The sequence below is a fragment of the Stegodyphus dumicola genome, chromosome 10 (genome assembly GCF_044657685.1).
Source record: "Stegodyphus dumicola isolate Sdum_Otavi_A_Nest chromosome 10, ASM4465768v1".
Lineage (NCBI taxonomy): Eukaryota > Metazoa > Arthropoda > Arachnida > Araneae > Eresidae > Stegodyphus > Stegodyphus dumicola.
This window is the reverse complement of record NC_140777.1, coordinates 128,652,708-128,680,326: the sequence shown is the minus strand read 5'-3', so window position 1 is coordinate 128,680,326 and position 27,619 is coordinate 128,652,708. Positions and strand designations below refer to the sequence as shown.

General features: G+C 33.4%; 1 protein-coding gene across 6 annotated transcripts in view; it reads left to right on the top strand.

Moving 5' to 3' along the window:
* The window catches only part of Rnf146 (Ring finger protein 146), a 34,527-nt gene that overhangs the window by 2,370 nt on the left and 4,538 nt on the right, over nt 1–27,619 (top strand). For 3 of the 6 annotated variants that reach the window (XM_035360942.2, XM_035360939.2, XM_035360941.2), the window contains exons 2-4: nt 3,083–3,124; nt 8,734–8,873; nt 21,906–22,075. In XM_035360942.2, the coding sequence (XP_035216833.1) occupies nt 3,094–3,124; nt 8,734–8,873; nt 21,906–22,075 (341 nt within the window). In that variant the 5' untranslated portion in view covers nt 3,083–3,093. Of the gene's footprint in view, nt 1–3,082; nt 3,125–8,727; nt 8,874–21,905; nt 22,076–27,619 lie in introns of all 6 variants that reach the window. The other 3 variants (XM_035360938.2, XM_035360936.2, XM_035360937.2) reach the window with 1 other exon arrangement.

The window sequence follows — 27,619 nt, the reverse complement described above, 5'->3', positions numbered from 1 at the left end:
TGTATAACTGTCCTGAAATAATAAAAACACCCCCACAATCTCCACAATTAAATCCCATAGAGAATATTTGGCAAGAATTGGAATCAAGAATTCGCAAACACACCATTTCTTCAAAACAACAATTAAAATCGGTGCTTCAAGAAGAATGGGGTAAAATCACTCCAGAAATCACAAAAAAATTAGTCGTATCCATCCCAAGAAGATTAAATCATGTTTTAAAAGTAAAAGGAAATCCAACAAAATATTAAAACCTTTTAAAAGTAAAATTTTTGGATAAATATTTGATAGAAAAGTAAGTGTCCCATCACTTAAGTGAGCCATTTTCTGCTCCGTTCTAAACTATTGTATTTTTATTAAATTAATATTTTAATATTTTGAGAAAATGTATGTTATGTAATAATTGCTACTAAATTTAAGTATGAAACACACCCAGAAAAAATTTTACATGTTTTTAAAATTTATTTTATTGAAGTTTCCTTTTGTAAAGCACGAGTGTCCCATCACTTTTTTGAGACACTGTATGTGACGTGGGAGGAAAAAATTTATAAGAAAAAACACTTTGATGTTGTATTTTAGTGAATGACGTGGGGTTGTATGTAGGATTAGATGTGTATGCACTCTTAAATATCTTTCAAATAAAATGGTAAGTTTTTTAACTGTTTTATCATATTTAACTTTTAAAGTTATAAAACACCAATAATTTGTCCTTTGTTCAGCTCTAGAGTTATTATATAGAGTGGATGCATTGGATTTTATCCATGTGGAATATAAATATAATCGATTTCATATAGAAAGTCATCCATAAAGGCACCCTTGTCGAATAACCCAAGTATGATTTATAGAAATGAATGAAATCTTTTTGTCATATATGAAGTTGAATTTAATAATTCATAAATGGGATTAGCAAGCTTGTTCCACAGTTTTAACTGAAAGAAATAGTTTTCTTCCATTTAGTGGAAAAATCTCATTTTTGAATGTGTTTAATTTTTATATTGTTTTTACGTATATTTGTTCCATATTAAATGTAAAGTTACACTTATATTACTAATTTTAAATACTTTCATTTTTATATGATTTAAGAAGCCTTATTTGTATGCTTACAATAGTTGTTTATTGTCTGTATGTAATATATCTAGTAATTATTAAATTGTATCCTTTTTCTGATCTCTATCTATATATGTACTTGCTACGAGATCTGTTCTATATCTCTGAATTTAGATGTATTCTGAAACTGAATTTCTCTTCATATATTAAGAGAGAAAAGAAAGTATGAAAGATTACGATGAACCTTTACCAAACATGTTGTTATTGCGAGTATAGCAAAATCATGTTCCACTTTTAACATTTTGTGAAAAAAAATGTACTGACTATAATTCAGATTAATAAAGTATATATAATTTAAATAAACCTAAACATTGTTGTAATTAAAAGGGAAAATAAAACATATGCTGAATGAAATGATTTTTGTTGCTGCTTAGTAAGTGCGTGATGCAATTATTATTATTATTTTATTTTGAAGCTGGAAATTTTTGCCTGGGGCAATGAGTGATGTAACTTTTTAAAGAAAGTTTTGTGGTAAGGAGTGAAGAGTTATTTTTATTCCTGTAATAAAGTGTCCTCCTCTTCCTTCATTAGGTAATCTGGATTATAAAATTGGACAGTTCCTTTGCCTTTTTAAAAATTGGTTTAATTTCTTTTAAGTAAATGGAGCTGTAATAATTCTTTATTATCAGTGCTTTCACCATTGGCTGATGTTATAAAATCATCCATGTCTTCATTCATTATTTCTCAGTTAATTGACTTCTTACATATTTGAAAATTCTTCTCTGCCAGTTTTGCAGTTTATGTGATATCTTTGGCAGCATTTTGAATTGATGGAAATCCTTTAAAATCATTCATAACTTCTGACCAGAACTGATGCTAGTGAGCATTCAGTGTTGAATCACTTGCACCAGTAATTTTTACATTTTCATCTGTAAAAAATTATCAAATTATGCCAAGGTGGTTGCATTAATATGTAAGTACTGAATAAGCTTGAATTAGATACTGAACAAAACCAACTTTTGAAAAGAGGTGGTGAATATAAAAGATTGGGAAATTTTGATGCAAATAAACATATGCAAAGTAAATTACCTATCGTAAAGAAGTGTTTCTAAGTCAAGAATGTGAAATTTATTCAATAAATATGTCTTGCATGTATTCTTAACCATTAAATTTTATATGTTACTATTTTATTACATATGAAGTAGACATTATATAATTTTTCTAAGGTGTATTATATAATTTTCCCTATGTGCAGGATGCTTCAGAGGGTAAAGGAAAAGAAAACATTGAATAACTTTTGAATGAAAAAAGATTTTTATTTCAAATTTTCAGGATTTACCTATGAGAATAAAGAAAATTAAAAGCTGAGTTTCTCTAAATGTTTGCCATCTTAGGAGACAATGAAATGAAGTCTGCTCGAAATTCGCAATAACCTGCTCGATTCATCTCTGGAAATTGACCTACCTTATCACACTTGTTATTGCTAATTTCAGCTTCTCTATTCTTTTTGACTGATCTCTGTAGACTTGATTTTTAACATTGTCCCATAAAAAGAAGTCTAGTGGTGATAAGCTAGAAGGAGGCCAAAAATGTCCATTTCCAAAGTGGTTTGTGAAACCTCTTGGGAGGACCCGATTATCATCTTAACTTCTGAGCAAGTCCAGGACACCTGTTAAATGTAGAGGCACTCCATCCTGCTGAAAACATATGTGTTGGATTCTGTGTTCTTCATGGGCATCGGGAATGAATCTCTTTCTCAAAAAAGTTGCGATAGCATTCATAATTAACTGTCTAGATAAAAAAATACTGATCCAAAATGCATCAAGCACACAAACCACACTGGTTGGTGACCTTTTGTCTATGAAGAGGCTTGACAAATTCTGTCTTCTGTCCCAAATCTGATAATTTTTTCTCACATGTGTATGCAAATGTACACAATTTTAGTATAAACACTTTTTTTGAAATTCAAAATGTTGTTTTATCAAGTAAAATCTTCACAAACTTTAAATATTTTGTATTTTTTAATTTGTATTTTTAGATACTTGGGTTATGGAAGGTTCAACTTCTGTCTCTAGTGATGGTAAGACTTTATGCCAATTTTTTTCCCTCTACAGATTTTGTTATGAAATGTTAATAAAAAATGGATTATACTTTAAAAGATATTTAATACAGAAATAAAGCTGATAGCTTTTTTAATGAAAAATTATAATAATAGTGTTTTTCTATTGATAGCTCTGTAATGAAAAACAAGTCTATTTTTGGGTTAATGACTTTATTTTATCTGTGGTTAATTCAGAGATTCTTTTACTTTGGGCCCACTTTTTCTCATTGAAAAGTCTTCAACACCTGAGGTCATTTTGTTTAACAGTTTCTGAATTAATGTTTATTGACAAGAATATTAAATAGAAAATTATTTGATAAACATGTAAATTTATATCGATATTAGGCAGTATACTTGTAGAGTTTATTAGGGCCTACTACTAGCTGAGTAATTAAAACTTTGAAGGAACTATACTTCTTTCTGAGTTGTTCCCAGTAGTGAACACAGATTCCTATGGCTTTCCTCATGTGTAATGTAATTATTTAATTCAGAAAATTTCTCTATAAAACTATTTCTCTGTGTAGACAAATAATCCTTATGTACTTCGCACAAATAAATAAAACCTAAACCCAGCATAAAAACAACCTCAAAATTCGAGAAGCACTTGAAATCATCATCAAGCTGTATTGCAATAGAAACCTTCCCTTCAATCTTCCATACATCTGGACATCTATTTTGAGCACAGAAATCCCGGGAAAAACATAAAAGATGACAAATAATGATGAAGCCATCCACTCCAGCTCCAGATGATGCAGTAGACATGTGATCTGGGAAAGCTTCTGTAGTTTTATTTTATTTATGATTGAATGTGGTTCCAGAGAGTCAATCTAGAATATTTGATCCCATTTTTAAAAATAAATAACCATCTGTGTAATAATTTAAACATTTATATTTATGCAACATTTTGATTATGAAGTTTAGAAGGAATGCTTATAAAGGCTATTTAAAATTCATATTTAAAACAAATGAAATTCGACAGTAAACTAAAACATAAAACTGGTTTTCCTTCAACTGTCTAAATTCCGAACATCTTTTTTAAACACCTGTTTATTATTTTTAAATAAGCTGATTTCATATTCTGACAAAACAAACAGTATTGCAACTTGAGATAAATATTTGTTGTTAGTCTTATGCTTGAGCACTCCAGTAAAATAAATGCATAGTTACTTCTTAAATAATTAAGTCCTTGTTATGTAAATGAAAAAAATCTTCACCGAGTGTTAATTTATGATGAAATGCTATATCAAAGCAATATTTTTCATACTATTTGGGTTTGCCATTTTGAACAGAGTATTTGAGAGACAATTAGTAAGTTCTGAGCCTACGTTTGACATAATTGGGGAATAATGAAGCAGAGAGAAATGATTGCATCCTCCTGTGGAAGTATAGAAAGGAAAATATGCTCAGGAAGTATTATTATTTGCATTTTGAGAGATTGTCTAATAGTGTTAGCTAATGATATCAATGTAATACTGAAAGATGTCAGACATCATTCTCGATGACTGAATTTTTAATGAACAAAAGCATCAATATTCTTGAATGCATGATTACACTCATTAGCAAGCCTAGCGCAAAGTGCATTCATTGGTCCAGTTATCAAATGGCTATAAAACTACGTACATACACTAAAGACTTGGCTTTCCAAATGGAAAATCCTTGTAAATGTAGAAAAGACCAAAGCTGTTTTATTCACAAAAAAAGACTAAGATCAGCAAAAATCTACAGTTCTATAGCACCAACATTCCATGGGCCAAGCAAGTCCCCACACATCACATTGTGTACATGATCCACAAGTGTACATGATCCCCACACATCACATTGATTATCCAGAAGTTTCGAGTAATTTTCACAATAGGCAACTCATAGACAACCCAAGCATAAAAATATGCGATTATGATTGCAATAGCTTAAGTAACATGGACAGGCCTTTGGCCCAGTTAAATATTTGGATAATGTAATCCACATTTTCTTCCTTCATTTCTCGTGATGTTATGTACCACCCCATGTTTGGCTGTCTGTGTTCACTGTATAATGTTTTTGATTTTATGTACTTTGTATTCTATATGTTACTCGTATATTTATTGTTTCTCTTTTTATTTTCTGTATTGTGTATTTTTGCATTCTTATATTATTATGGATTCAGGCTTCCAATGTTTGCATGTATCATTACTGTGACATTAACATCAGCTCGACAGCCTCTGTGCCTTAATCATTAACAGCTTATCAAATTCTCAGTTAATTTTGCTCATTTCAGTTACTAGTACTTTAACTTTGTACTCATTCATATCATAAATTTAATTTTAATTAATTGAAAATAAATAAAATATTATATCCTAATTTGATAGGTTATATCATACTATCTTTTGAAATCACTAATTATTCTACATGGGGTAGAGCTAGGCTCGGGCACCCAGGTGTTGCAAACACCGTTCTACAGGGAGGTCGAATGATTACACTCTATGGCAGGGTTTCTCTGTATTTCCCCCTCCATACACCCCTTCAACCATTGCTAGAAGATCATCCCTCCCCTTTTCTAAAACTTGAAAAATAAAAAAGAACATTTAGCTAAATAAATGTAACATCTATATACATTTATTAGATTTAGATGACTTTTTAATATGTTTTATTAACAACAAAAAGTGTAAAAAATGTTGGTAAATAAGCAAAACTTCATTAAAAGTAGTTTTTTATATTCATAAATTAAAACTAAATACTTAACAGCTAAATAAAAGGCTGTCAGCATTCTTCCCCCCCCCTAAAACTATGAAATTTCACCCCGGAGGGAAATTCCACCCTGGTTGAGAACCCCTAGTCTATGGCGATACAGCACCATTATATGTGGGCTGCTGTGTTTAGCCTTGGAGATGATCCCAGACTAGGGACAGTGTTGATGTAATACCTGAAGAAATGTGTGTTAAAGTCAATGATTGAACATAAAGAAGTAAGAATTTCTCACATTGCTATAAAAATGGGTGTCAATGTTGCCAGGGGTTCTCAACTGGTGGTTTGCAAGAGAAAAATAGGTGGTAAACAAAGAAACAAAGTATTTTTAACTATTAAATTAAAAAATCTCATGAAGAAAAAGAACAATTGATAAAAATTTCCTGTGATAGAACTCTAACTGAAGATTGTGCAAGTAACACACTTGCTAACTTTTGGCTAAACCCCCCAAAAAAAAAGAATTTTAAGGTGTTTCAAATTAAGCTGTTAAATTTCTGTTGCCTTTTTCCACAACCTATATGTGTGAACAAGTGTTTTCGGTACTTTTCTGTTTTGCCGGCGCAGGTGATAGAATCGCCAATAATGGTAAAACTGATGCCAAATGGAACATCCTCGCTGGTACACCTCATTTTCAAAACAAATCACAGCCATTTCTAATCATATTGATTGTTTCTTTCAATACTGGCAGACAATTACATAGGATTTTTACCAGATAGTTCAATTTTATGCCCTAAGGCCATTCGTGGTAATTAAGTCAATTAGGATGCAATCACACCGCTTACCCGAATGCAAAAATATAGAAAAGGCAAAGTCAAGGATTAAATTCATCAATTCTAATGAGAATGCACTAGCGAAGTAAAGCACTGCGGTTTTACATAATTTCTGAGTAAGCTATTCGTACGAATTGAAATAATTCTTGCATTTACACTTGTATTCCGAATTAAGATTTAACTTGAAATTAATGTAGATAATAACTGACAGAATTAGATTTTTGTAGCATAGTTTACGTGAGATGAGATCACTTGGGGTCACGTGGTATGAAGCGGCGAATCAGGATGATGAACCATGAAAGCATAGTACATTCTTAAATTAATGTCGTTTCACAAATTTATTGTCTTTTTACAAAATTTTAAATGATATTAAAAAGTTTATGCCTTCAAAATCGAAATTCCTTAGAACTAACATAGGTTAACTTTTTTTATTTGTATACTGTGTGTTGTCGCCAATAAAGCCTGCTTGGCGAGATTTGCGCCGGTGAAACAAAAAAGTACCGTATTTTCTTCCATGTTTTATTTGAAAAAGAAATACAGAACAAAATTAACATAGATCTTAATTTATAGTTAAGTTAAGTAAAATAAATAGCCAAAGAAATTGATCTCTCTTAAACAGGCCCAAATTTCATACTAAATTTTAGAATTAAAGTATTGTAACTTAAATTTTGATAATTAAAATGGTAGCCAATTTTTAATCTAATATTTTTTAGGTGTGCACAGTTAATATAGCCAATAAGTTGCGCAAATGGCAAAATATATTTTTTTAAATATTTCGATTGACACATTGAAAAATAATCATTGTAAAATGTAGTGTTGGTACTAAAGTTTTTCAATTTTTGCTTAGATGGTATGCATTAGTCAAAAGGTTGAGAACCACTGATCTCTGCAATTTCACAATTTAATTTTTTTGAAAGGGTCATTGCTTTTTGTTACATGCACCATCATACCACAATAGGAAAGTTTATTATGCTAACTTTGGGGATGCATTGCAAAAATGCATTGTTTTTGTGCAGTAATGCAAAATTTCACTAGGTCGAGATTTTATAGGCTACTATTCAGCAGTAAGCATTTCCGTTTCTCTGCCATCCAGTGTATTTAAGTGAGTCCAAGTGACTTCTGATTTAATTTTGTTTCAAACTAGAAGAAAGAACTAGTAAACTATCTTTATTATTATTATTATGTAAAATTTCAGGTATTTGCTTTAATTTTAATCCAGTTAAGTAACCTTTCAAAATATTTTCAAGCATGTATTTGCTTAGATTACCAGATATTTTCTGAGGGTAAGTGGTTTTTTAACTTAATCCTGCTATTTTCTCCTGCTATTTTCTGGTTGGTGATCTATCACTATGCATTGATTTATTTTTGTTAAAATCTGCAGAAATATTCATCCTTGATGTTTTAGTTATTTATCAAAATTTTCCACTGAAATTCAGTTAAAATTATTTTATTTAGAAAATTAGTAACATGGATAAATATAAAAAAGTATTTCAGTTTGCAAAATGCATATGAGTTAACTTATATGCATGATAAAGTTATTTACTTATGGTTAGGATTTTTTAATCAGTTGAAGCATGAAAATTAAAAATTATAATAATATTATTCATTTTGCATTGCAGTATTTCTTAAATCTGATATAACATAAACTTGTGTTGAAGATATTTAGTTATATGATAAGTGGTTTTGGTGTAGAATGAACTTGTATTAAAGAAATTGAAACTTAACAATTTATGCATTATTATGGGACTAGGAACTCAGTATTACTTTATGGTAAGAAAAACTACAATGTATTGAAGTTTTTAATGTGGGCATTTTTTCTGTTGATTATGGTTGTAACTCATTAGTAGCAGTTTTTGATTAGGTTATTATCTTCAATGAGTTATGAAAACTTATTAGTTACCTGGGTAAATATTTTAGCAAACTACGTGGGATTTTATTAAATTTTATGGTTTTATTTAACAGCATTTTACTAACAAGGCTCTTGACTCACCAGATTTCATTGAAGTAATACTTTGCAGTTTAAGTAAGAAGTTTTGTGTTGCATTCATTTATTACAAAATATGGGAATTATATACAGAGAATATTTTTCAGGAATAGATGGGGCCAATAAATTAGAATGTGCTGTATGTCTACAACCTTGTATACAACCTGTACAGCTTCCATGTCGCCATATTTTTTGTTACCTTTGTGTAAAAGGTGTTACTCAGCAGAGTAAAAGGTGTGCCATGTGCCGTCAGGTAATACAGTTTTATATATCCATACATGATGTATAATGGCTTATAAATATGTGTTGTACAATTTCATAATTTGTTCACAGTTTTGAAATTTTCTTAGTAACTCATATGTTTTAAAATTTCAATGAGTATGAAAGGAAAGTGTATTTTACATAATGTGGTAGAGAAAGAATGCTATTACTGATTGATTTTTAAAGTAAATCAGTCAATACAAGTATTGCCGAGCTATCGTTAATATGTGTGATGTTGCTGGCTTACTAAAGTAAATGGTATTTTTTGCATTTATCTATAGCAAAATTGGCAGTTGAATGATTTTTGGCTCATGCCAAAACGAGGTTATTTTGAGTAATACTTCTAATCAATGGCAGTTCATCAACTGATAAATTTATCAGCTCATTTTATATTGAATAAAAAATTATGAAAATGTGATAATATAACATATTTAATAATATTTGATTTTGTTAAGATAAATTTCAAAAAGATAAAAAGATAAATTCAGTTTCTTTTAATAATAAAATAATAGTTTACAATCATGACATACTTAAAATTCCCCATTTCTGTTTTTTTATGCATTAACTTGACAAAAATGAAAAATGGCATATTTAATAAGATGTCTTTATATTAGTTTTTGATGAATACCAGTTATATCACATAAAGCATCTTATTACATAATAATTAAAAACTGATAATTAAAAATGGCAATATAAACAATAAATAACTAGGGTTTCTTCCACCATATTCAACTATTAAATGGTATGCCAAGTGGCTAACCCATAACTTTATTTTATCACCAAGTATGGAAAAATCTCTAAAAAATCAAGAAATTATAATTGTTAAAAAAAAAAAAAAAAATTCACTCTGAAATATTTTCAAAATTAAAGGTATATTATTTCAAGAAATTATCAGTGATGGTATAGCAACATAGTGTTCTAGTTAACCTTTCCAAATAGCATTGTCACTGTTATCTAATTATGAAAATTTCTCTTGATTAGTATGTATTAAATTATTTTATAAGATATATTCTTGGGGCAGTATATATTAACTTGTTCTATAAAGTATTTCTTTTGGCTCTTCCTTGCTAAAGTGTCCGCCATTTACGCTTTAGCAAAATTTGGTGGCATTTGAAATTAATTTGACAAAAATTAGAAAACACTATGGCAACCTTAAAAAAATACAAAATAACAATATGTGGAGGGATAACATTTACTTACATTTGTGAAGACCATTACTTACAAATTGCTATAAAATCAAATACAACATACACTTGATTATTCGGGTGCGGATTTTGATGTGTAGCGTTGTCCACACATACATACTTAATGCTATGCACACAAGAGTGTATAAAAAGCAAACACACAAATTCCAAGCATGCTGTAAAAAAATGTTGAATTGTATCTCCAGGCTTAGTTTCAAAGATTATCTCATGCAATCTGTTCTGCATGTGCGTAGTCAAGGCATCGTTTCAGTTGATCACTACCAAAACAATTTTATTTTAACGATTAAGATTTTTGTTATTTTCTTGAATACTTTTTTATTCTTTTAAAAATGGATTTAAAATTTTAGAGCCAAAAATAAGGATCTTGCTACAGGTACTAAGTGCAAGAAAGTTGTTTTAATATTAAAACAAAAGCTTAAGATTATTAAAACATTTTAACATGGTAAATCGACTGTAAAGCTCACCAAAGAATGTAGAATTTGCATTCAGACTGTCCATGGTATTGTTAAACAAACAAACAAGCCAAAAAAAAAATAGTTTAAGGCCATTGTAAGTGATTGTGACAGTGCAGCAGGTTCTTCTAATAAAAAAACCACGAAACTCTCAATACACGAAAACTTAAATTCAGTTATGGTAACATGGTTTAAGCAGAAGGAGTGTCATTCAGTGATCAAATGTACATGGAGAAATCCAAGTTTTCCATGAAAAGTTTAGATTAGAAGGCAACTCTCTAAGTCATCCTCAGGATAACTTACAAGATTTTGAGCATTGATATGATATTCGAGAACTCGCCATATAACTTACAAGATTTTGAGCATTGATATGATATTCGAGAACTTGCCATATGAGGAAAATGTCTCAATGGTTGTGTTGAAGCCGCTGATATATTATACATAGATTTTCAGTAATATTTTAAACAAGAAAATTTACAACCTAATCAGATCTAAAATGCAGAAGAGAGAGGCCTATGTTGGAAGTGTTTGCCAATAAAAACACTTCATGTTGTGCAAATTCACCAAGAACATATAAAATTAAACATTTGGTGACTTCAAAAGCAAAGAAGCCGAGATAATTCAAGGGGATTAAAATGGAAAATCTCCCTGTAGATTATTACAATCAAAAAGGGGCATGGATAAGTAAAAAGATATTCAAAAATTGCTTCAAGGCTAAATGGGCTCTAGAAGTGATGGATTTTTTAAAATGTATAGGGTTAATAAAAAAAGCAGTATTGTTATTAAAAAATTTACCCTTTCATTCAGAAAAGGCCATTTTAAGAACAATAGATGCTTTAATGATGGCTAAAATTTTGCCACTTAATGTTACCGGTTTAATTCTGCTGATGAACCAAGATGTAATATCATCAGTGAAGCTATTTCACCGCCTGGTCTTTTCATAACTCTTTCTGAGGAAGATGATAATTTAATGATGTTCTAGAAAAGGTTTTATTTTATTAGATCCCATATTATGGAGTAGCAAAAGCTTGGTCAAAAGTAAAATTAATAGCACTGGTTTGATCATGGAGAAAGATTCTTCCTAATATAGAAATTGGAGATTTATCTAATTGTGAAGAAGTTGAGGCAATAAATGAATTTGTATGCCAGAAAATTGAAGATTTAAAATTCTTTGAAAATTTCAATAGGGAGAGTATCAAGGAATAGTTCGATGGTGATTTGACTGAGCTGAGCTTTTAGTGTTTGACTGATGATGATATCATTTCAACTGTAACAAAAATAAAAGATGCAGAGATTGATACTGAAAATGCATGTGAAGAAGATATTGAAAATTATCTGAAACCCGTGATGGTAATGACTTCTGTTGAAACTCTGTTAGACTTCATCGACAAAAGAAAATTTAAATACAATGATAAAATGGCACTTAAAAAACATGGAGTCAAATTTGCCAAATATTTAAAACATTCTCAAAAACCAAGTAAAACACATGAAATACGCATGAACATTTATAGCTTGGATTATTGGTGTTTTCCACTTATTCATGACTTGCTTCCCGGCATTAGCCAGGATAATCAAGAGTACATTGTATTTACTTTCATCCTGCTTATTGGTGCCATATAAATTTTCCTAAATGGCAAGCCTTTTATCTTAGTCTTTTGTTTTGCCATTTGACCGCATCCCAGAATCGTTCGGTTTTCTGTACATTTGCCCCAAATATTGTATCTACAAATTTGAATTTATAATTCACCATAAAATGTTGAAAACCAGCCTTTTCTAGTTCTTACTCAGACAAGCATGCCAGAAATCTGAGTATATTGTATTTTCTTCATGTGTATATATAAATATTTGTCATAATCATCAAAATTTTGTTGCCCATGTCTAGTATTAGCCTAAGAAGATATTTCTTCATATCTCCACAGATTTGTTCCCAGATCCATTTTTTTTAGCAGAATGCTTCTTTTGCATAACAAATGGCCTTTCATTAATCTGGACAATTTTTCAGGTGCACTGGTTTTACCTTTTGAGTGTGTGATAAAAAACAAGCAACAAACTCCTCTCATATAGTTGTTCCAATCAATCACTGTGTTTCCACTCATATTACCTGTCTGTTGCATCTGGTGGAGGTTAGTTCTTTTGTCCAACAGTATATGAAGTGCAAAATGATTGGGGAGGGGGAACCTGTAACAGTAAAACTGATTATAGACACAAAGACCATTTTTTTTTTTTTTTTTTTTTTTTTTTTTTTTTGTCTGTGCAGCTTTTTGTTCTGCATGTCCAAATACAGGGGTTTGAAAAAATATGAAAACACCTCATAAAATGCATGTTTGAACTGAAATGTTTATTCTTGCAAAAGCTGTTGCTGATGCTGGTGTATTTGTGCACTAGTGCCACCTTATAACACGTTGAATACGTTGCAAGTGTCATTCATTGTCGAGACAGTGCCCTGTGCAGTTGTGAGTGCATCCTGCCAGAGTTAAAAATGAATTCGAATGTGGGTAAATTTTTGGGGCTTGTATGGTGGGTGCTTCCATAACCAAGGTAGCTGAAGTGTTTGGTGCTTCAAGAGGCACTGTATCTAAGAATTTCAATTCATACAGGAAAGTGGAAAAACTGCATCCACTAAATCACTGCGAATAAAAATGTGTGTTGCGTGATCGTGACAGATGATCATTGAAGAGGATTGTGATGAAAAATAAGAGGATTACAGCTCCAAAAGTGACTGCTGAACTGATTGTTGCACTTGCAAACCTTGTCAGCACTATAACAAAATGAAGGGAGCTCCATGAACAGTGTATGTTTGGGTGAGTTGCAATTCAAAAGCCAGTCATCAGTGATCAAAATGCCTGTAAGAGGAGAAAGGGGTGTCAAAGTCATAAAACTTGGACTGTAGAGCAATAGAATATTGTCATTTGGTTGGATGAGTCTTGTTGTCTGGCCCATGTGTATGATACAAACTGTTTGCTGAGTGAAACATGTTGGGGGATTGGTCGTGGTTTGGGCAGCCATATTGTTGTATTCCATGGGACCCATTATTAATGTGCAAAGTCACATTACTGCCAAGGATTGTATGACCATTTTGACTGATAACGTCCATCCCGTGGTACAAATTTTGTTTCCCAGTGGTGATGCTATATTTCAAGACGACAGACCATCTGTTCATTCATTTCACACCCTAGACCACATCTTAGAGTAAAAACATAATGATGGATAGGAAAGAACAAATGATGTCACTTAGAAATTACTACGTACGAGGGCCATCCAGGAAGTAGATTACGTTTCCGTCTGTGTCCGCTAGGGGCGGGGCTAGCGCGGCCATCTTGGGGTCAGAGCGTTGCGCAGCTCAGTCTGCATCTAGCCGTGCTAGTGAGAGGTTCGTGCTGTGCTCCGTTCAGATACTGTGACGGTTTGAAATGTCTGCGTTAATTGAAAATCCCGCGAGCTGCGAGGTGCGCTCAGTAATAAGGTTTCTGACTGCAAAAAACTGTAAACCGATAGAAATCTATCGGCAGCTTCGTGAAGTGTATGGGGACAACATTATCACTGAAGGTGGAGTGCGTCAGTGGGTCATAAGATTTCAAAATGGCCGAACCAATGTTCACGACGAAGATCGAAGTGGGAGACCCAGCATAGTGACCGCCAAACTTCTCGAAAAAGTCGATGCTAAAGTCCGTGAAAATCGAAATTTCACAATAACGGAACTTTCTTTGAGTTTTCCACAAATTTCGCGAAGTTTGTTGCACGAAATCATCAGCGAAAAGCTTGGTTACCACAAGTTTTGTGCAAGATGGATTCCAAAAATCTTGACAGAGGACCACAAAAATCAGCGAATGGCTGCAGCGTTGAACTTTTTGGACGCTTACCATAAGGATGGTGACTCTTTACTCGATCGCATCGTTACTGGTGACGAAACATGGGTGAAACATGTGAACTGTGAAACGAAATTGCAATCAATGCGTTTTGATGACGACGCACAGCTGCAAGAAGAGGTAACGAAGTGGTTGAAGGCGCAGGCGGCCGAATTTTTCGACGAAGGAATTTCCAAGCTCGTACATCGCTACGATAAATGCCTTAATTTGTATGGTGACTATGTAGAAAAGTAGTATTTGAGTGTGGCTTTCATCTGTATATAATAAAATTTGTTTCCTATACTTTGTTTATTTTTTTATTCCAAAACGTAATCTACTTTCTGGATAGCCCTCGTATTTACCTATTCATGGGAAGTTAAAAATGATCAACATTTGCCAGTTTTGCAATTTTTTACAGTAGAAATAGGTGATTCAGTGAATTTTTGAATTGCAGCTTGCAGTGGACATGTTTACCAAAAGAACTGTTAATGCATATGGTTGCCAGAGTTTGTTGACTTTTACTGAAGTGGTTGCAATAATACTGTTGCGTGCGTACGGGTTCGTTATGAAATGAATGCACAAGTCCGGTGAAAAATGAAAAAAAAAAAAAATTATTATTATCACAACAAAAATGCTTAAATTTTCTCAAATTATCATACAGTATTACAATATCTCACAGTAGTTATCTTTTAGCTACTCAAATATCCAATAGAACGTAATTCAAAACAGCTAAAGAAAGCTAATCCGCGAATTCGCTACAATCAACAAGAGCAGTTTTCTAAACAACAACAAACTAAGCAACAACCACGAACTGAGATGTTTTCCTCCTTTTATAAGATTTTAAAAATCACGCGCTAGAATTTTCTAGTACTTTCTCGAAATCAAAAAGAGATATTTATTTATTTAATGCATGCGCTCTTGTATTTACAATTTTCCGGCTTAGCTTTCTTTTAATATTCGTCATGCGCTGCACTGCGCGAGAAATAAAACCATTTAATTTATAATTGAACTAACATTAGCTTTTTAAATACCAAATTTGTAACACTGCTCCCTTCCCAAGGACTGCACGTCCCGGGCAGTACAATCCCTGGACAGGAAGCCAAACTTACAACTGAGGCATAAATGCAATAAATAAAACAAATCATATGCTATCAAATACAAATCAAATACAAAATACAAATCAAATACTAAATACAAATCAAATCAAATACACATTTTAAAACAAAATGGACCATGGTCTTATACTATTTACAATTATTTACATTATGTACTATGGCCATAGTAATGAGCTAACCTGTCGTAAGAGTTCGAAGACTCACGGATCCGAACCACGTCGTCATTCAGTCTGTTCAGCACTGTATATGGACCATCCGAAGGTGACTGTAATTTAGGCCTGAGTCCTTTTGGTTGAATCAGGTTCCACAACCACACCTTGTATCCTTTGTTGGATCTATGTCCAGTAGCTCTCGTGTTGTATCTAGTCTTCACTTTCTCCGTCGCCAAGTTCACTCGCTTTCGTGCGGAACGGTGCATCACTTCAAAACGGGCCTGATCATCTTGGATGTGTTCCTCAGGCGATGAAGGCGCATCCGTATAGCGATCAAACAGGCGGTCACAAGGCAGACGAAGGTTTCGACCAAAGAGCATCTGGGCTGGAGAATAGCTGGTAGTCTTGCGTTTCTTTTCGACCCTGGTATGATTTCGGCAGCTTCCCGAGCTGGATCTTTCGAAAAAGGCGTCGACATTTCCAGGCGAGGATCCCCTTTGAGGATGGATAGTCATGCCATCAGATGCTGAAAGCAGTTTGTTATTTTTCAAGTCTAAGGAAAAATTGTATTTCCTTAAGAAGTCCAATCCGAGTATGCATGGATCTGTAATATCTGACACATATGCTGTGTGATGGTAGGTGGTACTTCCAAACGTGATGTTCACGTTTAACTTCCCAGCTATGTTGATCTTATCACCAGACGCAGTCTCAAGGGTAACACAGGATGGCGTCCAAATGAGTTTATCTTTAAACTGTTGAGCCAAATATTTTGGGATGATGCTAATATTAGCTCCTGTGTCAATGATCATATTGCAAGGAACTCCATCGATATTCCCATTAATGGACAGTTCGTTACTGTTGCCACTCACTGTATAAATTTTAAGCGCTTTAAAACAAGGTTTTTCATTATCTGGCAACCTCCGTTCCTCGATATGGTCACTAATTTGTTTACTGCGTCGTTGCTGGGAAATGGTCTTATTTTCCGTACCTCGGGGTGTTCTGCAGTTTCTTCGTATGTGGCCTTAAACTCCGCAGTTCCAGCACTTTAGAACTACTTTCTTTTCACTTCTGTTCCGTCTCAAGCCACTGACTTGTCTTTTAAAATCATCTGCTTTATGTTCCGTACCCTGGCGTGTTCTGCAATTCCGTCTTAGGTGACCTTCACTACCACATCTCCAACACCTTAGAGCCACTTTCTTCTCGCTCCTATTCCGTATCAAAGCGTCGACTTTTCTGGCTAAATCATCTAAACGAGCCATCAGTTGATCCACTGGCTCATGGACTCGCACAGCTCTAACTGGGTAGCGATCTCTACTAGTTGTTTGCTGGGCTGCCTCGAATTTCATGGCGTACAACAGAGCGCTTTTTATGTCCTTTACATCTGCCATTCGAAGAGCTTTCTGTATTTCAGGATCCCGGATGTCATCCATAAAGTTTTGCAAGGACAGAATTTCCCTTGTTTCTGTCGGGCATTCCGAAAAGGCGAGATGGGACAGCCTTTCAACATCCGTGGCGAGCCTCTGAAGTGTTTCGGTAGGCTTCTGTTGGCGAGATTTTAATTGGAGCCTGCTGTAGTCTTTTAAACACTTCTCCCCAAAGTGCAGCTCCAAGGCGGCGGACAGAGCTTCGAAATCTAACCTTTTGTTATCGGGAAGAGTCTGAAGGATATCCGCTGCGTCTGCTCTTAAAGAAGCGGCGAGATGACAGGCCTTAGCTTGATAATCCCATCCATTCGCATCCGAAACGATAGAAAATTGTGTTTTATATACTTGCCAGGATGTCTTCCCATCATATGTGGATAGCTTCAGAGACGGATGAACAGGCATCGGTAAGAATTTAAAACCCTCAGAATTGCTTCCTTCTGTCGCTATGCTCTTCTTTAAAGTGTCAACTTCTTTGGCAACAGCAGCAGAAACCCTTTCCTCAATTTGTTGTTGCACGGCAGAAACTCTTTGTTCAATTTGTTGCTCTTTCGCAGAAACTCTTTCTTGAATTTCTCCAACTTTGTCTTCAACTGTATCTATTCTTCCTTCCATAGCTTCGAACTTGTTTTCTATTATGCAAGTAATTTCTCTCTTCAATTCCTCTTGTCCCACTTTCATTTCTTCCTTAATGGATTCCTGGCCCAATTTCATCTGTTCCTGTGTCGCTTTCATTTCTTCCTTAAGGGATTTCTGGCCTAATTTCATTTCTTCTTTAACGGATTCCTGGCCCAATTTCATTTCTTCCTTAACGGAGTTGACGCTCAAATTATCATGCAGTATTACAATATCTCACAGTAGTTATCTTTTAGCTACTCAAATATCCAATAGAACGTAATTCAAAACAGCTAAAGAAAGCTAATCCGCGAATTCGCTACAATCAACAAGAGCAGTTTTCTAAACAACAACAAACTAAGCAACAACCACGAACTGAGATGTTTTCCTCCTTTTATAAGATTTTAAAAATCACGCGCTAGAATTTTCTAGTACTTTCTCGAAATCAAAAAGAGATATTTATTTATTTAATGCACGCGCTCTTGTATTTTCAATTTTCCGGCTTAGCTTTCTTTTAATATTCGTCACGCGCTGCACTGCGCGAGAAGTAAAACCATTAGTTTATAATTGAACTAACATTAGCTTTTTAAATACCAAATTCGTAACAATATGCAATTAATAACAAATTCGTAACAAGTACTGCAGAAAGAAGTACTGTATCGATATTATGGAGATAAAATATCATAATCAAAACAGTCTGAAAATAAATCCATTGCAGATTAAAAGTTTGGATTAGACAATCATCTAAATTTGACAACTGGCCGAGGTGGTAGCTTTAAGAAGGAAATGCCATTTGTTTTGTTATATACTAATCTAACTAACAAACACACAGGCATTCTGTAAGCTCATGGTCAAACAGAAGCAATTCTGCCGGCAGCTCTTCAAAATTATGGAGAAGCTAGCAAACTAACAAACACACAGGCATTCTGTAAGCTCATGGTCAAACAGAAGCAATTCTGCCGGCAGCTCTTCAAAATTATGGAGAAGCTAGCCAGATTTGTAACTAAATGAATCAGTTTAAGTACTAATGGCAAATATCACATCCCTCCTCCCTTATATTTATTTTTTAATATGTCAATAAAATAGAAAACAGCTATTTATTAATGTATATAGTCCATAAATAAAAATAATAACTCAGCTTATCATTAATTTTTTTTCAATTCATTTTAAATTCAAACTGTCCAACAAAAACTGGAGTCCGAGTCGACCTGTTTTTATCAACGCCAGCTCTGACTCCTTTTACCCCAAAATCTACCCGACTGTGGCTCCGCTACCCTGAGTGTGAGTACATAGAAAATTTTAAATCTATGGATTTAGTTATTTTTCCTTTTAAATTCTGTGTTGTACAGTAATTTATAAAATATGTCTTTTTATGCTATAGCAAAATACTATTAATACTCATGGAAATGAGAAAGGAAGAGATATTATATTTCATGCTTTTCCACTTTTGAAAGCAACCTTACACTGGCGTAATTTTGAATGTGTGTAGCAGTTCTTTTTGCTGCTAAAGGAACTGCTATACACATTCAAAATTCCTGCTGCTAAAGGATGGGAATTTATATCTGGTTGTAACAAGTTTTCCACCAAAAAAAAAAAAAAAAAAAAAACACTCTTAATAATGTTAAGGGGCAAAGGGGAAAGCAGTACCTTTAGTGCGGGTAGTAATCACCACCAAATCTATAATTTTCTATCGACATTTTGATAGTTTTAAAAGCCTTCGCCCCAGCAACTTAGTGGCTACTAGTTCAAAAACAGATCAACCTCAATTCGGACATCCTTTGCTGAATAGAAGATAGCACCAGCAAGATCTAGTTGAGGTGTGAAAAAGGTAGAAGTACAAAGGAGCGATGTTGGGGCTATATGATGGGTGTGGCAAAAGATCCCATTCATGTCTGTACAGAGTCCAGCTGGTGAGTACAGACATATGAGGTTTTGCATTATCCTGATGGAATATTACTTTTTTTTTGCGCTGGAACTCAATTTGACGTTTTTGCTTGATAACAGCATCAACACAGACTAGCATTTACACCTTATTTTCGAGGGTTTTACATTTTTCCAGGCACTCTTTGTGGATTATAACCATGGCAATCCCGCCAGATACAAAGCATGATCTTGTTAGTCAAATTGCACTTTGCGATGCTGCTGACGGGCTCACTGAAGGCAGATAACTCCTTTTCGGCATGTGTTATTGAAGTAATCTACTTTTCGACACAAGTGATGATCCACTCCAGTAATTTGCTCTTGCATTAATATTCGAGCAAATTAGTCCAGGCCTGAATACGTCTGTCCTTATCTGCTTGAGTCAGCTCATGCGACAGATCAAGTATATGCGATGCATAGTGTGACTAATGGACATGGTACTAATGTCTATCTCCTTAGGAAGCTCTTGAATGATTGCATACCGATTTTCTTCCGCAAATTTTTGTGAGTGGGTCTCATCACTATCAGTAGGCCAGCCAAAGCACTGTTCTTCTTGAATGTTATAGTCCTTTTTTTTTTTTTTTTTTTTTTTTTTTTACTTTCAGTACCAAATCTTCACAGTATCATCTGATACTACATTAGTACCTAAAGCTGTACACATGATTTGGAGAATTTATAGTTGAGCTTTTGCAACAGAACTGGAAATAAATGATTGTTCTAATCTGATAGTGTGATAGTATTATTTCAGACATGTACTTAATGATAACGATATTTTTTTACAATTTTCACAGCACAGTATTCTAAAGCAAGTCTCTTTCTTTCAAATGCCAGAAATCGTTTGGCAAAATATTATTAAACATGCCAACGTGATTTGTTTGCACAGACTATACTTGCGGTGGTGGGAAACTTCCATTAAAACCCGATATTTGATTGCCCTTGAAATCAATAGTTTTATGCAAAATTTTAATCTAATATAACAAGTGCAATATACAAACTTTAATCTAATCTAACTTTATACAATATAAAAACATTAATCTAATGTAACTAATACAAAATTTAATCTAATGTAAGGTTGCTTTTTGGGCTAGATATAAATTTTACATTTGCATGTTTCTCTTTCGATTCAATATAACAAATATTTTTTTAAATAATTTTCTTGCGTATCTATATCACATACATTGTATTTAAATAAATACAATATACAAGATTGTTGTGCTAAGTTTGACAAAAAAGCTTTACTCACAGTATCTGAAGAGACATATTTAATTTTTCAAAAGAGGGAGCTAAGGTGGAAGATCCTTTTTTATGTGAAATTACTTTGATTTTTAACATGGTTATAAATTACCATATTTTCCAGCTTATAATGCACACTGGTGTATAATGTGCATCTATAATTTCAAGCTATATTTTTTAATTTTTAGGTATCTTCGCCGTATAACGCACACCCAGTTCATCATGAAGAAACCTAAATGATACATGTGCAGTACTGTTATCTTTTGAGGTCACTTACTCGAAGATGTGTCATTTCGAACAATGGTATTCCGAATGTTTATGCAAAGCATAGGCTATTAACTTTTCATCAGAATAAATCTAACAAATGATGCTAAATCTTTATGTATAATGATTACTGCTTGTACACATTATGATATGAATTTAAAGGGGATTTATGTTTCTCTGAGAAATGGTTAACCATTTACTTGTAGAATCTGTGAAGAATGATGATCATCATACAGCAACATCTCATGTTTACCTGATAAGTGCCTGACAAGTTGTAGTTTATATTGTTCATGCATGCATGATCAGACAAGAAAGAATTTTTGAATAGTTCATGTACCTTATAAAATTGATGGTGAGTAACAGCCACCACATGATTGTCAACAAATAGTGTTACACATTTTTTGTAGTTCCAAATTATTTATAATACACAAAAGGATTTTTTTTTTATCCAAACGATTGGATACTCACTCTGTAGTTTGTAAATTGTGTCAGTATGTCTACCGACTTAGCAGAATTTCATTTTAATTAATATGATCAATTCATTTTAAGGGTCAATATTAAAGTATATAAAATAATTCAAACTTAAAACAAAAAGACACATAAAATGAAAAATTGACAAAAAGAGAAACTAAAATTTAGTGAGACTTTTAAAATTAAACATTTTAAAAATCTTCCCAAATTCCTGACATTGTATAAAATTTTCGCATTATTCAGTTAAAATGAAGGATCGATATACTTTAGTTGTGGTTTTTCAGAGCATAGTTTTATTGTAAATTTTTTACAATGTATTAATTTTTAACAGGAAATTCCTGCTAATTATTTGGATAACCCACAACTAATAGCTGTTCCACAGCCTACAGTAGCTTTTGAAGGATCATACCAGTGGTTTTATGAAGGAAGGAATGGTTGGTGGCAATATGATGATCGTACAAGTGCAGAAATTGAAGCTGCTTATAAAAAAGGAGAGCAGCAGTAAGTAAAGTAGTGTTTATTCATCAATATTTTTTATCTTTTTTTCTAATGATTTGAAGTATGAATGCATAAGTATATAAAATTAGTAGGAAATAATATCTAAAAAATAGAAATGGACCAAATCTTAATGTTTCTTAATCTGAATTAAATCTCTTAAATCATGCAGATAAGAATTATATGAAGGTGGGAAAAGGAAAATAACTTATGTGTAATAGTAAAAATTTTGAAATGAAACAAAATCTGAGATCTGCATTTAACAAAAAAATCAATTAAAGAATGTAGTTTTTCAAATACAACCCTATTTATTAAGAAAATGTAATGAAATTTAGTGAATGAAATACAGCATTAAAACTCTTGAATCTTGGTTCAAAATAGCAAAAAACATTTGTGTAGCGGTACAAATTTCGCAATCATGACTGAGTAGTTCATCTTGAAAGTAACTGAAGTCAAGTGCACACTGTAAACTTAATAAATCATCACATGAGTTTCTAGAAACATTAGTTTCTGTCAGTAATAGGGTAGCTACATCCAGAATTACCAAAGTCAGTTAATTTTGAGAATTCATGAAGCAGTGCAGTATCTGGTTACTTGAAAATTGTAGAATAATTTGGTAGATGACATATTGAAACAATGTGGCATTTTGAACCACTGGTAAATTGGTGATACAGATACCAAAGAAAGGGCAACATTCATGTTCTGTTTTTAACATATGCTTCTATTGGATGTCATTAAAACTAAGCTTTTTTGAAGTTTTGAATTAAAATATTTAACAGTTTTTCTTTTTTTTTTTTAAATGTGGCTTATCTGATTTGTCTCATCAGAGACATGCTCGGTTGAATGTGTAATGTGTAGTGAATATGTTGTACTTCTAATATTCAGAATTTATAACAAATGTACATAAATTGGTATTCAGACAGGAACTATTAACTATAATGAACTATTTACTATATGATTCTATATTCTCTTTCTGGAATGAAATCTGACAGAGGACTTTAGAAATTAGATGATTCCTTTTGCCATATGGAAATATTAGGTAGTCTGAGGTATCTGGTACCAAGTACTCACAAACTGGTCCTGCAATTTCTGCTCAATGTGAGGTGGTGGTATGGCAGCATGAATTTGGTTTTCCATTTGGGACCGCAAATGCTCTATTGTATTAATGCCATGTGAATTTGGAGGCCAAGATATGACTTGAAAGTCACTGGAATGTTCCTTGAACCACTCCCTGATGATTCGACCTTTATGGCATAGTGCATTATCCTGTTGATAAACACCATCCTCCACCAGAAATACTGTGTTCATGAATGGGTGAACCTGCTCTGCAACGATGTTCACTTAGCACACAGAAGCCAGGGATTATGGGTTTTAATGTGCTCCATGAAAACATTGTCCACATCATAATATCCTTGTCACCGACTTATCTTCGTCCAAGTGTGCATCCGGGAGTCGTTGGTTTTTAGAAATCGGCATATTAGCACATGCCTGTTGATGTGATGGACCAAAAAACATGATTCATCGGACTATGCAACTTTCTTCCATTCTTCTAATGTCCAATTCTGATGTTTCTTGGCTCATTTCAGACACAGCTGGCGATGACATGTTGTCTGTGTAGGAACATGCTTTCTCCTCTGACTGCTAATATGACATACGCAGCAATGTACACTGCACAGTGTGTTGAGAAACACTGTTTGGATCTCCACTATTGTAGCTGGGGTGATTTCGGCTGTTGTAGCTCGTTGGTCATGGCGAACAATGCATAGCAATCTCCGATGTCCTCTGGAATGAGTGTGCCATCAATGACACACTGCCGGCCAGCGACTTGTCGTTTCATCATCCATACACCATTTTCGATATGTGCTCACGACAACTGCACATGAACAGCCCACTAAATGCATTATTTCTGATATTGATATTCCCAGTCACCGAGCCATAACGAGTTGACCTTTATTGAGGTCTGATAAATCAGCTGCTTTTCCTATTATGTTGCTAACTGCGCTATGTTTGGACAGACAATGCATAGCCGTTTTATATACTCCAACATCAGCCATTTTGTTCCTGGGTGAGCCCCATCGATATAGATGGAGGGTGGTCATAATGTAATATGTCTCTTTGGTGTGTATGTGTGTATGTAAGATAAATGTATAAATAAAAATTATTATTTAAATTAGCAATAGCCCTTTAATTCCTCATTTTAAGTTTGGTACTTCCCTAGTTATTATAAAAATAATAAATTTTTATGGGCCACATTATTTCTAGATTAAACCCATCATCAAAATCATATATGTTTTGCATAACGACGATGATGTAAGTAATTTTGAACGAAACTTTTCTCTTTATAAGCCTCTATTGGATAACTATGCATAATGCTTTCTGTACCTTGGCGTAGATAGACTGCTGCTTCTCTTCTTCCACAAAATTGTCAAAAATGCAAATGTTTTGAAAGAGGCAGGATGAGAATGCCAAGTGAATTGTGGCTGCAAATTTGAATTGAAATAAGAATGAATATTTAATCTGTCTCTGCTGCTAAGTTTGCTCTTCATTATGGATCATCATCACATCATCTACGCTAACAATATTTCCTAAGTCACACCCATCTGTATATTGTATTAACACAGCTTCATTTAACATGGCATTTTAGAAGTGATAAATTCCTGTATTTCATTCTTCAGAGTGAACAATTCTGAACAACTCTTAGAGAACATAATCTTTATGAAAGGTGGACTGTATTCCACTAATGAATAAATTTATTCTTCTCCTAAGTATATACAGAAAATGCCGCTAGAGGGTTGAGGTGCATAGGTGTGGCTAATGATGTAACATATACACCCTGCATTGAAATTTCAATTTCAAATTTGCATTTACATTACAGTTCAACATTGACATAATTGACAAAAAATACACATTTTTTAAAAAATAAGGAGATTAGTTGAATAATGTCAAATATGTAAAAAAAAAAAAAAAAATAAAGATATACAGATGTAATTGCACTATTACAATCAATGCAAAATCGAAATTCAATCATTCATTGGAAGAAGACAAATTTGGCTGATACCTCTTTTAAAACAACTTTCAGATGTTTTTACTAAAACTGCTTGAACCTTTCCGACTGATCCCTTTATTGCCTCTTGTATACGACCTAGCTTCCATTTATATGGTGGTAAATTAGTGTCCTTCAATAAGACCATATTGTTTGGACTAACATTATCCTTTGAAAATTTCCATTTATTTCTTAACTGCAAGTGATTTAAATAATCACGGGACCAATTTTTCCAAACTGATTGCATGAATTTGGTTGTTTTCTGCCATCTAGATAAAGAATTATCTGAAATGTCAGTTACATTGGGCTTAGGGATAAACAGTAATGGATGGCCTATTAAGAAATGTCCAGGTGTCAAAACTTAATAATCATTAAGATCTGTTAACATTGGTACAAGGGGTATACTATTTAGTATGCCTTCTATTTCTATAGTTACAGTTAAAAATTCTTCAAATGTAAGTTTGACTGAGCCTACAGCTCGTTTTAAATAGTACTTAAAGGATTTCACCCCAGATTCCCATAGTCCACCGAAATTTGGAAATCTAGAGGGAATAAACTTCCAACTAATTTTTTCGGAACTTAAATAATTAGCTAAATTTTCATGCTCACTAGATTATGTAACCTCTTTATTTCTGAATTTGCCCAACAAAGTTATGAGCATTATCAGAATATAAGCAAGAAGATTTTCCTCGTCTTGCGAAAAAGTGTTTTAGAGCTGCAATTAATGCGGCTGTAGATAAGTCTGATACTAACTCTACATGAATAGCCTTAGTGGCAAAGCATACAAAGATTGAGACATAAAGTTTTTAAAATTTGCCTTTGCGTTGACCATTGTATTTAATCAAAAATGGGCCACAAAAGTCGATTTCACAGTTATAAAATGGAGGACTAGGGTTAACTCTCTCTGCAGGTAAGTTTCCCAAAAGCTGCTCAGAGGATCTGGGTTTATTTTTAAAGCACGTTATACATTCATTTACAATTTTTCGAGCTAAATTTCTTCTTCCTATTGGCCAAAATTCCTGCCTCACGCAATGTAATAAGGTTTGAGGACCTATATGTAAATATCTTCTATGCAGGGATTCCATTATAATTTTAGTAAGTTTGTGCCTAGAAGGCAAAAGTTTGGGATGTTTTTTGTTTAGATCAAAGTCTGCATTGTGTAAACGTCCACCTACACGAAGTATCTCATTCTCATTCAAAAATAGGTTTAGATTACTTAATTTACTATTCTTAATAATTTTGTTCCTCTTTAAACAAGAAATTTCTTCACAAAATTCATTGCTTTGAACTAATCTTACCAATGCATCTAAAGATTGGTTCAATTCTTCTACACTTAACTTACACTTTCTGGGCTCCCTGGGATGTTTCATGTTATGAAAAAACCTGAAAATAAAGCTTAATATTCTACAAAGTGTAGTGAAATTATTACTTAAAGATAAAAAATTAACAATAAAGTCACAGTTTGAATTAATTAATAAAACTGGTAAGCTAGAAGGTTTTAGTTCTTTTTCAAAGTTCTCATCCACTGATGTTGCACAAGCACCTGGTACTGGAATGTCAAAATTCACCCAAGGAGGGCCACTCCAACATAAGGAATTCAACAGAACAAACTCAACAGTTCTGTAGCAAGGTACCTCTGTAAATGACGTCTACAGGATTATCGATTGTTGGAACATACCTCCAGTCAAAATTTGGGCACAAAGAATTTATCAGCTTAACCCGATTAGACACAAAAGTTTTTAATCTTTCAGGAGACATCTTGATCCAGTCGTTGAATCACTCCATAGATAAATGTGGTTGAATTTGATTTGAAGAATTACAAGCACCTTTGCCACAAGTTGGGCCAAGAGCAGCGCAGCTGACAGTTCCAGTCATGGAATGGTTAAAGCTTTAATTGGGCAAACTCCTTATTTGCTGCACAGTAAACGTGTTTTCATAGCTCCGTCTGTGGCCTCTGAGATGATATAAATCACTGCACCGAAAGCTTTTTCGGATGCATCGCAGAATCCATGAAGATTAATAATGATGGCTTCAGGTATAAGAATTAATCTAGAAATTTCTAATTTATTAATTTCTGGTAGCTGCTTTAGAAATTTTAACCAGACTTTTAACTTGCTTGATGGAGTGGGATCGTCCCAATTGAGTTTATTCTTCCACATTTCTTGAAGAAATATTTGGCCTTGGTAATAACTGGACCGAGAAGACCCAATGGGTCGAAGAGTCGAGTAATGGTTGAAAGGACTTCATGTTTTGTAAAATTGTTGGACAACTGTTCAGATACCTTAAAATTAAAACAATCTGACAAAGGTTGCTATAATAAACCAAGAGTTTTAACTGTAGGTTGATCTGTTGAGAATATGTATTCCTCGGTTTTACTGTCATTTAACAAGTCTGGCTTATTTGAAACCCATTTATGTAATTCCATAGCTCCTGCAGCTAACAGGTTCTGTAACAGGTAATGCCGCTAGAGGGCTGAGGTGCGTAGGTATAGCTAACGATGTAACAGA